General features: G+C 39.7%; 1 protein-coding gene across 1 annotated transcript in view; it reads left to right on the forward strand.

The window, feature by feature from the left end:
- CSMD3 (CUB and Sushi multiple domains 3) overlaps positions 1 to 15,563 on the forward strand; it is a 1,852,015-nt gene that overhangs the window by 1,473,207 nt on the left and 363,245 nt on the right. Inside the window, exons 39-40 of the mRNA XM_033933128.1 lie at positions 5,267 to 5,385; positions 10,895 to 10,964. Of these exons, the coding sequence (XP_033789019.1) occupies positions 5,267 to 5,385; positions 10,895 to 10,964 (189 nt within the window). The remainder of the gene's footprint in view (positions 1 to 5,266; positions 5,386 to 10,894; positions 10,965 to 15,563) is intronic.

The raw sequence follows: 15,563 nt of genomic DNA on the forward strand, positions 1-15,563 counted from the left end.
AAGCTGTAGCTCCAACCACTAAACACTTGAAACCTTTTACCAAAGGTGACTTCATCAGGGAATGTCTAATTAAAGCTGCAGAAATTGTTTGTCCTGGAAGTGTAAAGGTTTTTCAAACAATCTCTTTGTCTCGAAATACAGTTGCAGAAAGAATTACCGATTTGGCCAGCAATTTAACCCCCTCTTTTACGAAACTGCGATAGCATTTTCTAGCACGGGGAGTCGCGCTGAATGGCCCCTGCTGCTATCGATGCTCATAGAAACTCAATGAGTGTCAAGAGCAACACGGGCCATTTAGCACGGCTCACCGCTCTAGAAACTGCTATCGTAGTTTCGTAAAAGGAGGCCTAAGTGTTCACATCAAAGCAAAATCATCTAGTTTCAAAGCTTTTTCCATTGCCTGTGATGAGAGCAAGGACATTGGGGGCGTAGCTCAATTAGCTGTGTTTCTTTGTGCTTGTGACACAAATGTCAACATTTTTATTTGAAATGGGTACTACAACGGGCCAAGATATATTTAAATTGTGTTTATGAACATCTGCAAAAATACAATTTATCTCTGTCAAAACTAACTTCTGTAGCTACAGTTAGAGTAGAGGTCTGCACGGGAACGGGGATCACGGGTATCCCGCGGGTCCCATGGGGTTCCCGTGGGAATCCCCCCCTAACCCATGGGACTCCCACGGGGACTCCCCTCTAGCCAACGGGACTCCCACGGGGATGGAAGGCTTTGGAAGCAGGGTTCGTCCTTATAATATAATGGACACGTCAGCCTTAGTAAAAGAGGGGGTTTATAAGTTAATTACCTGAACAGAAAACAAAAAAAGGGTTCCACCAAAGAGATTCCACAAGGAAAACAGCAGCGCAAACACAAAAGAAACTGTGGAATTGATGATCCTGTCAGAAGTAATTGCTGCTTTTTATAGGGACGGGAGGGGATGGAGGTAATTCCTTGCGGGGATGGGTGAGGATGGAGAGGATCCTGACGGGGACAGGTGGGGACGGAGAGGATCCTGGTGGGGACGGGTGGGGATGGAGAGGATCCTGGCGGGGACGGGCGGGGATGGGTGGGATTTCTGTCCCCGTGCAACTCTCTAAGTTAGAGCTCCTTCAATGGCCGGAAAAACCAATGGTTTTGTAGTATTACTGCGAAAAAAACAAAGTGAACCTTGTGATGGATCCTAGATTCATCATACACATTGTATTATACATCAAGAAGTATTATGCACAAAGGTAATAAACATGGAAAATGTGTTGACATTTGTAAAAAAAAAAAATAATAATAAATTTCATAAGATCTCGAAGCTTAAATCAGCGACAATTAAGCTTTCTTAAGTGAATTAGAAAGCAAGGTCCTTAAACAATTCTGGGAATTAAAAGGAAAAATATGTCAGTTTTTAATAACTAAAAATCAAGACATAAGGTTGTTTATTGATCCATTATGGTTACAAGATTTAACCTTCATGGTTGATATAACAAAACACTTAAACAATTTAAATTTAAAACTGCAAGGAAAAGATCAGATCATTATGAACATGTGTGATCAAGTTAAAGCATTTCAATATAAGCTAGTTCTTTTGGAAAAGCATTGAAAAATGAAGATTTAATGCACTTTTCAACATGCAACATAAACAAATCAAGTTTAGGTATAATTGCATCATATTAAAAATACGTAGAAAAAATTTTTAAGCCTCAGAACTGAGTTTGAAACTAGATTTGCAGATTTTAAATATTTGGAAGACAAGTTTCTTTGTTTTCTTCGATTTTCTCAATAAATATAGAATCAGTACCTAATCATATGCAAATGGGAGTAATTGAGATCCAGTGTGATTTGGATTTGAAGACAAAATACAATGAAGTTGGCTTGCTTGAATTTTACAAACATTTGCCAGCCAGGTTTGAAAATACTAGAAAATTTGCATATGAAATTATTTTCATGTTTAGCAGTTATTTACACTTATGAAAGGAAATAAGTCTCCTATCAGATCCAGAATTACCAACATTCACCTTGGGTTAGTTTTAAAAGTAATCACTGCAGACAATATTTTCCCCAAAATAGGAAAAATAGTAGCAGAGAAGAGATGCCAAGTGTCACAAGGAAACATTGATTTTGTCATTGCTCTTGTTCTTTTTTTATACAGCACTTTTCAAAATAAACCTGTTACTATGAAAAATGAGGTTTTTGCGTTTTTGCGGCCCACATAAACCTTGTTTATTTGGCCTGTGTCAGCCTTCGAGTTTGACATGCTTGTTGTAGAAAGTACTACAGTAAATAAATATGAATATTCCCAACACCCCATTACAAAAATAAATTGTCCGAGTATCAAATTGGCCTTCAATAAAGAGTAGTATAACATTGTAGTAAACAATAGCAGAGGAAGATGGAAACAGTCAATACACTTTACACATCAAGTTATTTTCATTGGTAATTACTGGTTTGTTTTATTAGCTTTAGGATTTTAACTGCAGCTCTATGCAAATTTCAGCCCGTCTGTTTATAGTTGTAATTGTCATTCCATGTCATTTTAACTTTCTGTGAATTTCTCCCCAGTATTCCTTAAATAGCAAAGCCCTACCCCCAGTTCACAATCCTGTCCACCACTAAATTATGCATGCAAGACAAAGGGAAGTTTTGAGTTACCTGATTTCATTTTGGATTAGGGCACCAGCAGAACACACGTGATTGCGAATCTCTACTGCATTATCTGGGGGGCTCCTGCAAAATGGAAGCACATGATGGAAAGGGGCTTGGGTGTTATTTTTTTTGCAATTCAGATAGGGGTAGGATTCTGAATTGTGGATTGAGATTTACAAATGTGCAGTCTGTTGTTATTTTTTTAATGGGATTAAATTCGGTTCATAGACAGTAACGCGGAAGACAAAGGCGCGCGCCGACAACTGAGCGTAAGACAGAGGCGCGCGCCAAAGAAAAAGACTGTTTTTAGGGGTTGCGACGGGGGTTTTTGTTGGGGAGCCCCCCACTTTACTTAATACAGATCACGGCAGCGTTGTGGGGGATTTGGGGGGTTGTAACCCCCCACATTTTAGTGAAAGCATAACTTTTTCCCTAAAAACAGGGAAAAAGTTAAGTTTTCAGTAAAATGTGGGGGGTTACAACCCCCCAAACCCCCACAACACCCCCACAACGCAGCGCGATCTGTATAAAGTAAAGTGGGGGGGTTCCCCCCACACCCTCCGTCGTAGCCCCTAAAAACAGTCTTTTTCTTTGGCGCGCGCCTCCGCGCTGCGCTCAGTTGTCTGCTCGCGCCTTTGTCCCGGCACGCTTTTGACCTGACACCTTAAATTCTGAAGAGTAGAGCCCACATGGAGTATGCCAATAGTTTTAGGGTTAAATTCATCTTTTGAAGTATAGTGAGCTTTCATTGCTTAATGCAGATTGTGATGTTTACTGTATTCATTGTTAATCCATTTACATATTAATGAACTGGTTTGTGTGCATTTGCAAGCAACATAGCTCATTGATATTTGCTGCACAATGAGTACAACTTTTAACATCTTAATAAATATGCTGGTAGATTTGTCGACCGAAAAGTAAAGAACTCTAATTTACAGCAGTTTATTATGGTGCAACATTTAAAAAACAAACAAAAAACATGCAGTCTTGGTGTATTTGAAAGCTAGGATTATTTCATTAAAAATAAAAGTTTCAAATTTATTGACAATTTTAGTTTTTATTACTCAAAAGGTGTTTGGTTTAAAAAAAAAAAGATTCTCTTTTAGACATGTATTTTGACACTGTCAGATCATTGATAACAGTTCCATTTTCCTAACCCCCTTGTCATTTTAAAACTGCAAAAACTGCAGTGTTTTGAGTATTCAAGCCATCAGTTTCACTGAGGCTTAAATATAGAGCTCGATGTATAACATATTCAAGGTAATCCAATACTGTATGAAATAGGATTTTACGTGACATTTCACAAGACACATGTTAGAAACTAATTTGTGAATGTCAACTGTTCTTTTGTCCATTTTCAAGACTTGAACATCTCAAGTTTATAAATTTCATTTCAGCATTACATAATAAGGATACTATTTCCATTATGTGTCTTCAATATTTAATAGTAAACCTTATGACTGTATGTCTGCAAAGGTTTGAGTCACTCAAGTCTAGTCTATTATTGGTCTGGCTTTGCTGCTTAAGTTAGACATTTACTGACGCCTAACGGATGGCACCTTTTATAGAATATGAGCCATTATCCCTTCTTACCTTTTTCCATCGCTCCACCCAATCCTATTCCTGAACCCAAATGCAGATACCCCCAAAACTAGAGCATAGATAGGATCAGACTACCGATTTTCAGAGGTTTCCACACTTGAAATCCATAGTGGAGCATCATCCTGGTACTGCCCATCATCACATCAGATAAGCTGCATATCACCAAAATATAGATCCCTGGGTTTCTGTCTAGACATTCTAGTCTTCTTTGATATCTCATCAGCCTTTTTAGATAAGATACCTCACTCCATCCCCCTGGATATCTCTTATTAGCATTCTCACACTGTTTCTGAGTCCCACCACAAGATAACTTCTTACTAGCAGTAGAGGCCATTTGTTTTAGAGAATGACACGGTGACAAAATTCATCACCGTTCCCGTCCCCGCAGATAACCGCGGGAAACCATCTTCATGTCATTCTTTAAAGAAAGAGGGAAGAATCAGAGTATGAACGGCCACAACCACTGATCCGCAAGCTTTGCTTTGAAGAATGCTGGTGTAGAAGGACTGAGGTTGAAATAGACACTAGAAAATGACATGGGATTATTTCCTGCGGTTATCCGCGGGGATGGGAACGGTGATGAATTTTGTCACCGTGTCATTCTCTAATTTGTTTATCAATCATGCACAGTGACATCTTCTTCCTCTTAGGAATAATAGTATCTGAGGTTTTCCAAACTGCTGTTCTCATACTTATTTTTGAGGGCATCCTTTCACTGGTAATACATAAATTCTCATGCATGTTTGCATCACATATTGGTCATATAAGTACTTTTTAATGTTGATGTGATAGGATTTATTGTCAATATGAATACGAGATTGGAAAAAAAAATCTATATCTAAACCAAGACAGACAGTTTATTTTCAAAAGCTGGGAAATATTTTTTTTGAACCTATACTGGGAAGCATTCAAGTCACCCCGACGGATTTGAAAATCTTGCAGATGCCAATATATACCTGTAGAATGAGTAATGCACTATTCAGAATTGTTAAAAGTTTGCAATATTAAGATGAAACTCTTTTTTTCTAGCAATAGGTTTAGATTCCTGTCCTGAACCACAGACTCCGAGCAGTGGAATTAAAGTTGGTGATCGATATATGGTAGGCGATGTGGTGTCATTCCAGTGTGATCATGGGTTTTCTCTTCAGGTGGGTCCATTGATTTAGAAGTATTTTTCTTTGAACACTTACTGTATTTTTGACCCAGTACAAGCTTGTAATTCAACCAATCTTATATTAGAATTGTGATGACTCTAATTTAGCCTCTCAGGATTAAATTGCTTTGAAAAATTATGTGCCATCTGCAAATTCAATCACAACAATTATTGTTCCTTTTCCCAAGTCATTTATAAATATGTTAAAAGCAACTAGACCCAGTAAAGAATATAGAAATACTCTACTGTTTACCTTTCTACAGCAGGAAAGTGGATCATTCCATCGTATTCTTTCTATCATATATATACAGCCACAAATCATTGATAGAGCCCAGTATTTCAAAAACACTTAGATGACCATCAATAAATGCCAACCATATAGGTGGGTTTTTTTCATGCTGCACTTTTGCAAGTACATATTAGCTTTGTAAGTTGCTATACAGACAGAATTATTGGGGTCAATATCCAAAGCAATTTAACTGAGCAAGAGAGGCTCCTACTCAGTTAGATTGCTTGTAGGTTACTGGTAGCTAGTACAGTTTTTCTCAAAGGGTGTGATGGGGTTACATGATGCTGAAGCATTCTGAATTGGATAGAGTTGAAGCAAATGTGTTTTAGTTTGATCAATCTACAGGTATAGGGTTCTAAAGTAGATTGAATTTGGGGAAACAAAATCAGTGATGAACAATATGATTCCTGACCTGTAATTTTAGGGGTGTTCATACTTGCCAAATAGTATTTTGAAGTTAAATACCTGTATGCTTGTGTTAGGAGTCCAAAGAATCCATTTTAATTGGGTTTATGAAAAAAAACCTTTTGTGGTTTTCCCATTTCTGAAATGATTTTGATAGTCAATTTACTTAAAACTGTGGGTAGATCTGGTTCCATGGATTTAACTGTACATTAGAGAATGACACGGTGACAAAATTCATCACCGTCCCAGTCCCCGCGGATAACCGCAGGAAACCAGCTTCATGTCATTCTTTAAGGAGAGAGGGAAGAATCAGAGTATGAATGGCCACAACCACTGACCCGCAAGCTTTGCTTTGAAGAATGCTGGTGTAGAAGGATTGAGGTTGAAATAGACACTAGAAAATGACATGGGATTATTTCCCGCAGTTATCCGCGGGGACGGGAATGGTGATGAATTTTGTCACCGTGTCATTCTCTACTGTACATCATAGGCACATGCCTATCAACTGAAACAGCCCAAATAGATGATTGGGACTGATATTAAATAACAAAGGTGGCAGAATGGATCCTTGTGTTCCATAGTTCAGTGCCCAAGATAATAATATGGTGGTATTGAGCAGAATTGCTTGTTATCTACTTGACAATAGGAAATATTGTACTACCCATACCTGTTCCTGTTAGCCCTGTAAGCATTATATTATGAGTCACAGTGTCAAAAGCTAATGAGAATCTAGCAACACTAGATTTGAGCTGTCCCCACCTCCTTTTTTAATTTTTTAGTTCAAATCATTGTTATTGTTTTCCCTTTCAAAAAATAAAAGAACAAGAGGGCACTCGGAAAAGATAGAAGGGGACAGATTCAAAACGAATGCTAGGAAGTTCTTCTTTACCCAACGTGTGGTGGACACCTGGAATGCGCTTCCAGAGGACGTGATAGGGCAGAGTACAGTAATGGGGTTTAAGAAAGGATTAGACAATTACCTACTGGAAAAGGGGATAGAGGGGTATAGATAGAGGATTACTGCACAGGTACTGGACCTGTTGGGCCGCCGCGAGAGCGGACTGCTGGGCACGATGGACCTCTGGTCTGACCCAGCAGAGGCACTGCTTATGTTCTTATGTTCTTAAGAAGGGAAAAATATAACAGAACAGTAAAACAACAAAGGAATAATAGTAACAACACCATAACAGATTATACAGTAATCTTAGGGCTCCTTTTACGAAGCCACGGTAGCGGCTTTAATGCGAGCAACTTTTAATCATGCGCTAACCCCTGCGCTAGCTGAAAAACTACCACCTGCTCAAGAGGTGGCGGTAGCAGCTAGCGCGTCCGGTGGTTTAGCGTGCGCTATTACGCTCATTAAACCGCTACCGCAGCTTCGTAAAAGGAGCCCTTAGTATCAGGAAAAAAGAACTTAATAATAAACAGGAGCTAAATTAATAATAACCAGCAGAGTTTTATCTAAGCACTTTGGTGGATACAAAAAAAAAATAAATAACCCAAAGAGCTCGGAATACCAGAGCATTTACAATTGAATTGGAGTTAGCTTTGACAGTGACTCTGGCACTAGGGCAATGTGGCATTTAGCTGCCCCCTATGCCTGGAATAAATTACCCAAGTTTGTATGTCAAGCCCCTTCCCTTCCCTTGTTTAAAAGCAGACTGAAAACCCACCTTTTTGATATAGTCTTCAATCCATAACCCTGCTCCCCACTGCCCTCCAACCCATCCAGCAGATTAATTGTTCCCCTTAACTGTATCCATGACATCCTATTTGTCTTTGGGAAGCAGAGCCGAGATTGTGAAGTCATAATGCCTCATTCCACCAATAAGAGCCAACCTTATCAGTGATGTCACAATGGCTTGATTGTCCTGTACGTCCCTCTGCTCTCCAACCCAGCCAGCAGATTAACCGTTCCCCTTAACTGTATCCATGATATCCTGTTGTCTGCCTTGGTTGTTTAGATTGTAAGCTCTTTTCGACTGTTTTCTTCTTCTTTTAGAAGGCCTTGAGCATACGCAGATGCATGCTCAAGGCCGGCAGAGGCAGGAAGATCTTCTAGTGGCACCGGCACGTCCTGTGGGTTGCGTGCTGGTGCCAGACGGGGGGGTAGGGGGGATAAGTTCAAATTGTTCGGGCGGGGGGTGGCAGTTCGAGCGGAGGGGGGAACGATGCTGGTTATCGGGGGGGGAGGGGTGCTCGCAAATCGAGTCAACACTCGGTTTGCGAGACAAGTTTTGCGAGAATGTTTTGCTCGTCTTGCAAAACACTCGCAAACCGGGTTACTCGCAAACCAAGGTTTGACTGTAGTAGGAACATTTCATGCTACCAATCCAGGGCAAGCAGTGGCTCCCCCATGTCTGTCTCAATAACAGACTATAGACTTTTTCTCTAGGAAATTGTCCAAATATTTCTTAAAACCAGCTAGGTTAATCACTCTTACCACAACTTCTGCCAATGTGTAACTATAAAATATCAAAAAAGGTTCCCATAGCTTCTCATACATATCGAAACAGTTCAAATATTCAGCAGTTTTTGTTTTTATGTTTATAAATCAAACAAATGGAATTCCATCAAAGCATAAAAAAAACTCTTTGATTATTTTCTCATTTCTTGAAAGTAGTTTTTAAGACAATTGTAAACATATCAAACAAACATTTATCTTAATGAGACAGATGGTCCTGTACACATAAAAAGTGAAAAACAAATCATTTTGAATGATAGTGACAATTGGGTATGCAAAATAGTATTAATTCTATCCCACTTAGCTCACACAGGAAAACAGTGTATGTTCAATGTACAAATAGTAGAATGGCATGACCAACAAACATTAGCCATATCATCACAATATTCATAACCCCTATAAATAGTTTTAATTTTTGAGTTGATCCATCAAATAAAGGGCTCAGTCAATTATAATTTCAATGGCATTGGCACCTTTCCAATTGTTATAGGTCCATTAGTAGTGTCCATTTGTTCATTTTTTAAATTACATTTTCTTCAAAAATATTTAATTCTCACATTTTAAGTATCAAAAAAGCACATTTAGCTTAAATCAGAGCAGGCAACCGTCATCAGCATGATCATGTTTTTTAAGTTGTGCACCATCAAAATAAAATAATACTTTAATGTCTAAATATAAAACACTAAGGGGCTCATAATAATAATTAAAAATAACATCTAAAAAGTGGCCTAAATGGGTACTTGGACGATCAAAAAGCCTGATCATCCAAGTACCCATAACCAAAGCTGGTTTTAGACATATCTAAAACCAGCTTAGGCCTTTCTCCTGCCTCTAAATGCATAGAGCGAAAAGAGGCGTTTTTAGAGGAGGAGAAAGGGCGTGCGGTGGGCAGGAGGTGGGCCGACCTAGACATAGGCATACAGCAGGTATAACGAAAAGTTTAGGCAGGTTGTCTAGTCGGCACTTATACGTTTTGACTTAAACCAAGCCAAAACAGGTATAAGTGCTGAAAAAGAGGCCGCTGAACTGATCACTGCAGCATATAGGGAAACTACATGGCAGGGCATAATCAAAAGAAACGTCTAAGTTCGATTTGAACGTAGGGCGCTAGTCACCCAAAGTTGGCAGCAGAAAAATGTCCATTCTCAAAAAGTACATCCAAAATATTTTTTTTTTCCAAAAATCATCTCGTCCTGGCTTTTGATCGTCCAGGCTGCCACTACGTCTATCTTTATACCACATTCTCAATGAAAAATTTGTTCAAGTCCCAAATGCCAAGAACAAGACCTTTTGGACATGGGAGGGGCCAGCATTGTGATAGACTGGCCATCCAGACATGGCAACAGAGCAGTGGGGTGCCTTACAGGGCACTGCTGTGAACTTCTCAAAAAGGGTGCCACATAAACATCTCACCAGAACTCCCTTATAGGTTATAGCGAGCCCCTCCAAAACCCACTATACCCACCTGTCTACAACCCTAATAGCCCTTATGGATGCAGGTGGCACAATTATACAAGAGAGACAACCTGCTAGAAGTTTTGCATACATTTTACAGTCCTAATTAAACAATGAGATAGGTCTATAATTTTTTAGTTAACAAGAGATCTCAACTAGGTTTTTCTATTACCACAATTAGGGTTACCAGATTTTCCTGAAGGAAAATCCTGACCTATGGCCACACCCCCAAGCCCACCCAGTTTTGCCCGTACCCCACCCCTGCTCTGCCCTAGCCCTGGCCACAGCCACACACCTCTTAACCTGTTTGTGCATTGGGATAGTATCTGAACATGTGCAGATGCGATGATGTTGTGCATGTGCGTGTGCGAACACCGCGTTGCATCTACGCCTTCGAGGACGCTGTACCAACGTCGGAAGCTTTTCAAAACCCAGACAAAGTGTCAAAAGGAGGACATGTCCAGGGAAATCCGGAAGTCTGGTAACCCTAACCACAATTGTAGTTTGAGTAAAAAAAAAAAAAAAAGCCCTTTTCTTGCTTTAGTGATACAAAATGAGAATAAAGTTTCAACAATGTGGTTGTTCCAACTCAGGATACTTTTCTCCAGGCTTACCTGAAGTCCATGGCAGTTGGGTTTTGACAAAATAGCTGCCATAACTTCTTGATGGATCCTCACAGTATTACTGAAGTACATTGAGGATACCTGTAGAGGTGGCCACTTAAATTGCTTTGAATATCAGGTGGTATGTTTATAATCTAAAACCTATGTGATTTTTACATATAATTGCAGAAAAAGGTAGGCCACCTATCACAAAATTGCTATCACTATGCAAATTATTTGACATAATCTTTGTTGTAACATTGATCATAAATATATTTTACTCTTATAGGGGCATTCACATATCACTTGCATGCCAGGACCAGTAAGAAGATGGAATTATCCTATTCCAATCTGCTTAGGTATGTTTATTAGTTTTTAAATTAGTCTGGCCAATTTACAGTAACCTCCAAAGAATGACAACTCAATAATATTACGAGGAGGTGCTGAAAAGTTCTCAGCCCAACCAACCAACTTCCTAAATTCTGAGTGCTATTTTTCCACTCTAACTGAAAAGAGTGTTATCTTTTTTCATTAAGGGCTCCTTTTATGAGGTAGCGGCTTTAACGCACGTGACTTTTAATCATGCGCCAACCCCCACGCTAGCCGAAAAACTACCGCCTGCACAAGAGGAGGCGGTAGCGGCTAGCGCGTCCGACGGTTTAGCGTGCGCTATTACGCGCATTAAACCGCTACCGCGGCTTTGTAAAAGGAGCCCTAAGTGACAATCTGCAGAAACAAAATTCTGCTTTTATATTGTTTCAGATCATTGATTGAACCATAAGCCCTTCATTCTCTTCTAGGTTGGGCTAAGAACTTTTCAGCACCCCCTCTTATTAACGTGTATTTCTTGAGGCTGTATCTTTAAATCATGCTTTCCACTTTACTATTCACAGTACTATTTTAAATAAACTCCTGGAGTCAAATGTTAACTATACATAACTAACAGGACATACTTATAAAAATATGAAACTACGGTGGATGAGTTCTTTATTTCTTTATTGGATTCATCTCACTTTTAATCAGGTAGTGATCTGAGTGAAATATAGCTCAAAACAGTCATCACACTATATTGCATTAGATAGAAAGATAAAACTGATATTTCTACTTTCTTACTTAGCAACTAAGGACTCCTTTTACAAAGGTACACTAGCGGTTTTAGCGCACACGCTAGTCGCTACCGCCTCCTTTTAAGCAGGCGGTAATTTTTTGGCTAGCGCACGCTAAAAATGCTAACACACCTTTGTAAAAGGAGCCCTAAATATCACCATTTCAGCCTGACATTTCCAGGTCCTGCCCCACATACCACTAGTTCTTCCTTATTATATATATATATAAATATTACATTACATTACATTACTGATTTCTATTCTGCCTCAACCTTGCAGTTCTGGGCGGATTACAAAAGAGACATCTGGACATTTCCAGGATGATTACAAAGAGACTTCTGGACATTTCCAGAAGAGTTACAAGAAGAATGGTGTAATATAGTTTAGGGAATGGGATACGGCAAGGAGGATTGGGCTATTCCAGTGGATATACAATTCGGGATGCTGTACAGATAGGAGATATTGCAGTTTCAGTATATATACAGTTAGGGAAGCAGTTGACAAACTTGGACTTTGAGGGGGAGGGTAACTGGTGAAGGAGGGAGGATGGGGGAGTCACACTGAGGGGAATCCAGGTTGGAGTTATGACATCTGTATAAATTTTTTGAATAGGTGGGTTTTGATTTCTTTGCGAAAAGATTTGAACTCGCTTGTTATCAGCAGGTTGGAGATGGCATGGTCCAGTTTTGCTGCTTGCGTCGCTAGTAGACTGTCAAACATCTTCTTGCGCTGGATGCCTTTGAGTGGGGGGTAGGTAAATGGAGTCTTAGATCTTCTTTGTCTAGTGGCGAGGTTTTGGTTCAGGCGGTTGTTTAGGTAATTGGGGGCTGAGCCATTTATTGCTCTGAATAATAGACAGTAAATTTGAATTGGATTTGCGCTTGTATTGGTAGCCAGTGTGAGTCTAGGTAACGTGGAGTGGAGTCTAGGAGTCTAAGAGTGGAGTCTAGGAGTCAGTGTGAGTGGTGACGTGGTCAAATTTTCTTAGCGAGTAGATCAGTCTGAGTGCAGTGTTTTGGATTGTCTGTAATTGTTTTATCATTGTTGCAGGGCAAGGCAGGTAGAGGATGTTGTAGTAGTCCAGTAGACCTAGTACTAGGGATTGGATTATGAGCCTATATTGCTCTTTGTCGAATAATTTTCTGATTTATCTACTTAGGTGGCCAAAATTTATCCATTTGGGACCAAATTCTATATATGTTGGCAGATGCCTTAAAAACAGCCACCGATCATATGTCAATCTATTTGTAATCACCAAGTCCTAAATGGCCCCATCTCATGTGGGTTCCATTACCAACTGCTGGAACAGTTCTCCTTGTAGAGAATCTAGATTATCCCTACCTCTAGGAGACACTGAAATAGGGATACCCTAATTAACATCTGGTATGTTAAAATCATCTATAAAGAATATAATATAATAGCCTTCCTGGGTCAGACCAATGGTCCATCTGGCCCAATATCCCATCCTCACGGAGGCCAATCCAAGTCACAAGTACCTGGCAAATGCCCAAATAGTATCAGCATTCTATGCTACCATCCAATGTCTGTCTCAACAGCAGACTATGGACTTTTCCTCCAGGAACTTGTCCAAACTTTTTTTTAAACCAGTTACATTTACTACTCATACCAACTATTCTCCGAGTGAAAAAATATTTCCTCCTATTGGTATTAAAAGTATTACTCTAACTTTGAGTTTCCCCTGGTCTTTGTAAATCTTGATGCAATAAAAAATAAAATAAAATCGATCCACTTGTACCCGTTGTACATCACGCAAGATTTTGTAGACTTCAATCATATCTCCCATTAGCCATCTCTTTTACAAGCTGAAGAGCCCTAACCTCCTTAGTTTTTTCTCGTACCAGAGGAGTTCCATCCCTTTATCATCTTGGTCGCTCTTCTTTGAACTTTTTCTAATGATGCTATATATTTTTTTAGATAAGGAGATCAGAACTGAATGCAATACTCAAGGTGAGGTTGCACCATTGAGCAATAGAGAGGCATTATAACATTCTGTGTCTTGTTAACCATCCCTTTTCTAATAATTCCTAGCATCTTGTTTGCCTTCTTGGCCGCTGCCATAAATTGGGTGGAAGGCTTCAGTGTATTGTCCAGATCCTTTTCTTGAGTGCTGACCCCCAAAGTGGTCCCTAGTATCTGATAACTATTGATTTGGATTATTCTTCCCAATGTGCAGTTTGCATTTGTCCACTTTAAATTTCATCTGCCATATGGATGCCCAGTCTTCCAATTTCCTAAGGTCTTCTTGCAGTTTTTCACAACTTTGAATAGTTTAGTGTCATCTGCAAATTTAATCACCGGACTCGTAGTTCCAATTTCTAGATCATTTATAAATAAATTAAATTGCACCAGTCCCAGCACAGATCCCTGTGGTACACCACTATTTACCCTCCTCCACCAAGAAAAACGGCCTCTCTTTTCTGTCTGATAACCAGTTCTTAATCCATAATTGAACATTGCCTCCTATCCCACGACTCTTTAATTTTCTCAGGAGCCTCTCATGAGGAACTTTGCCAAAAGCCTTCTGGAAATCTAGATATACTACATCAACTGGCTCTCCTTTATCTACATGATTATTCACAACTTCAAAAAGGTCAAACAAATTGGTGAGACAAGACTTCCCTCAGCTGAATCCATGCTGACTCTGTCTCATTAAATCATGTTTGTCTACATGTTCCCCAATTTTATTTTTTTTATAATTGTTTCCACTATTTTGCCCAGCCCTGAGGTCAGGGTTACCGGTCTGTAATTTCCCCTCCCCTAGAACCATTTTAAAAATCGGTGTAATATTGGCCACCCTCCAATCTTCAGGTACTACAGGCAATTTAAATGACAGGTTACAGATTACTACCAGTGGATCAGCAATTTCAGTTGATTTATCACTCTTTAATTTGCCAATTTGGCTTAGTACGTCTTCCAGGTTCACCATTTCTAGTTCAGGTAGCTTTCTTACATCTTCTTCCATAAAGACTGAAACAAAGAATTCATCATCCATCCATCATCCTCTCCATTAAAATGTACTTCCTGATATTACTCCTGAATTGACCACCCTGTAATCTGTTCATGTCCTCTAGTTATAACACTTCCCCTTCTCAAGAAGAGATTTGTTTGTTCTACAACTCCAGAATAACATCACTTTAAGCTGACATTTCCAGCTCTCCAACAAATTCATTGGAAAAATCGATTTGAGACCACCCTCAAATTTCAGGACCTAAAAAACCTAGAAGAGTCTATCATTTTATCTGTGACAGACATTCTACAGACCCGATCCTACCAAGAGTGTGAACTCTTCCCCCCATGCAATCCGCTAAGAAGATCGACTGTCGGCTCCGGGCGGCTTTCCCGCAGAGGAGAGAATCCTGCATTCACCGTGGGCCTCATCTGGGGCAGCCTCCTTGGAGCGGCTGGGGCACGGGCAGTGTGTCTGGGAGGGAATGCATGGATGGGAGAACATTGCAGGGGAGGAGACATAGGCATCCTGGGACTGTCTGCCAAGTCTCTTCCCTGAAGAAGCCCTTTCTGGAAACGTCAATCGCTCCTCCTAAACTTACTTGCTCCACTTCATCACTGACGCTGAAACCGTGGATTGAAGACAAAGTTTTATTCTATTTTTCTTTCCAGCTTATGATTTATCTTTAATCTTATCTATTGTTTTGCCTTTTGTCATTTTTTTGTTCTATTTCTATCATTTAAATTTCTCCAGAATTCTACTGTTCAACGGCTCCCCCTTCTGCTTCTATTCCTTTCTCTCCTCTCTGCTACCTTCCAAAGTATTTAGATCAATGCTGTCTTGTTAAAATGTTTATTTTATTTTTATTTTTCCTCTAACTCTAC

The sequence above is a fragment of the Geotrypetes seraphini genome, chromosome 2 (assembly GCF_902459505.1).
Source record: "Geotrypetes seraphini chromosome 2, aGeoSer1.1, whole genome shotgun sequence".
NCBI lineage: Eukaryota > Metazoa > Chordata > Amphibia > Gymnophiona > Dermophiidae > Geotrypetes > Geotrypetes seraphini.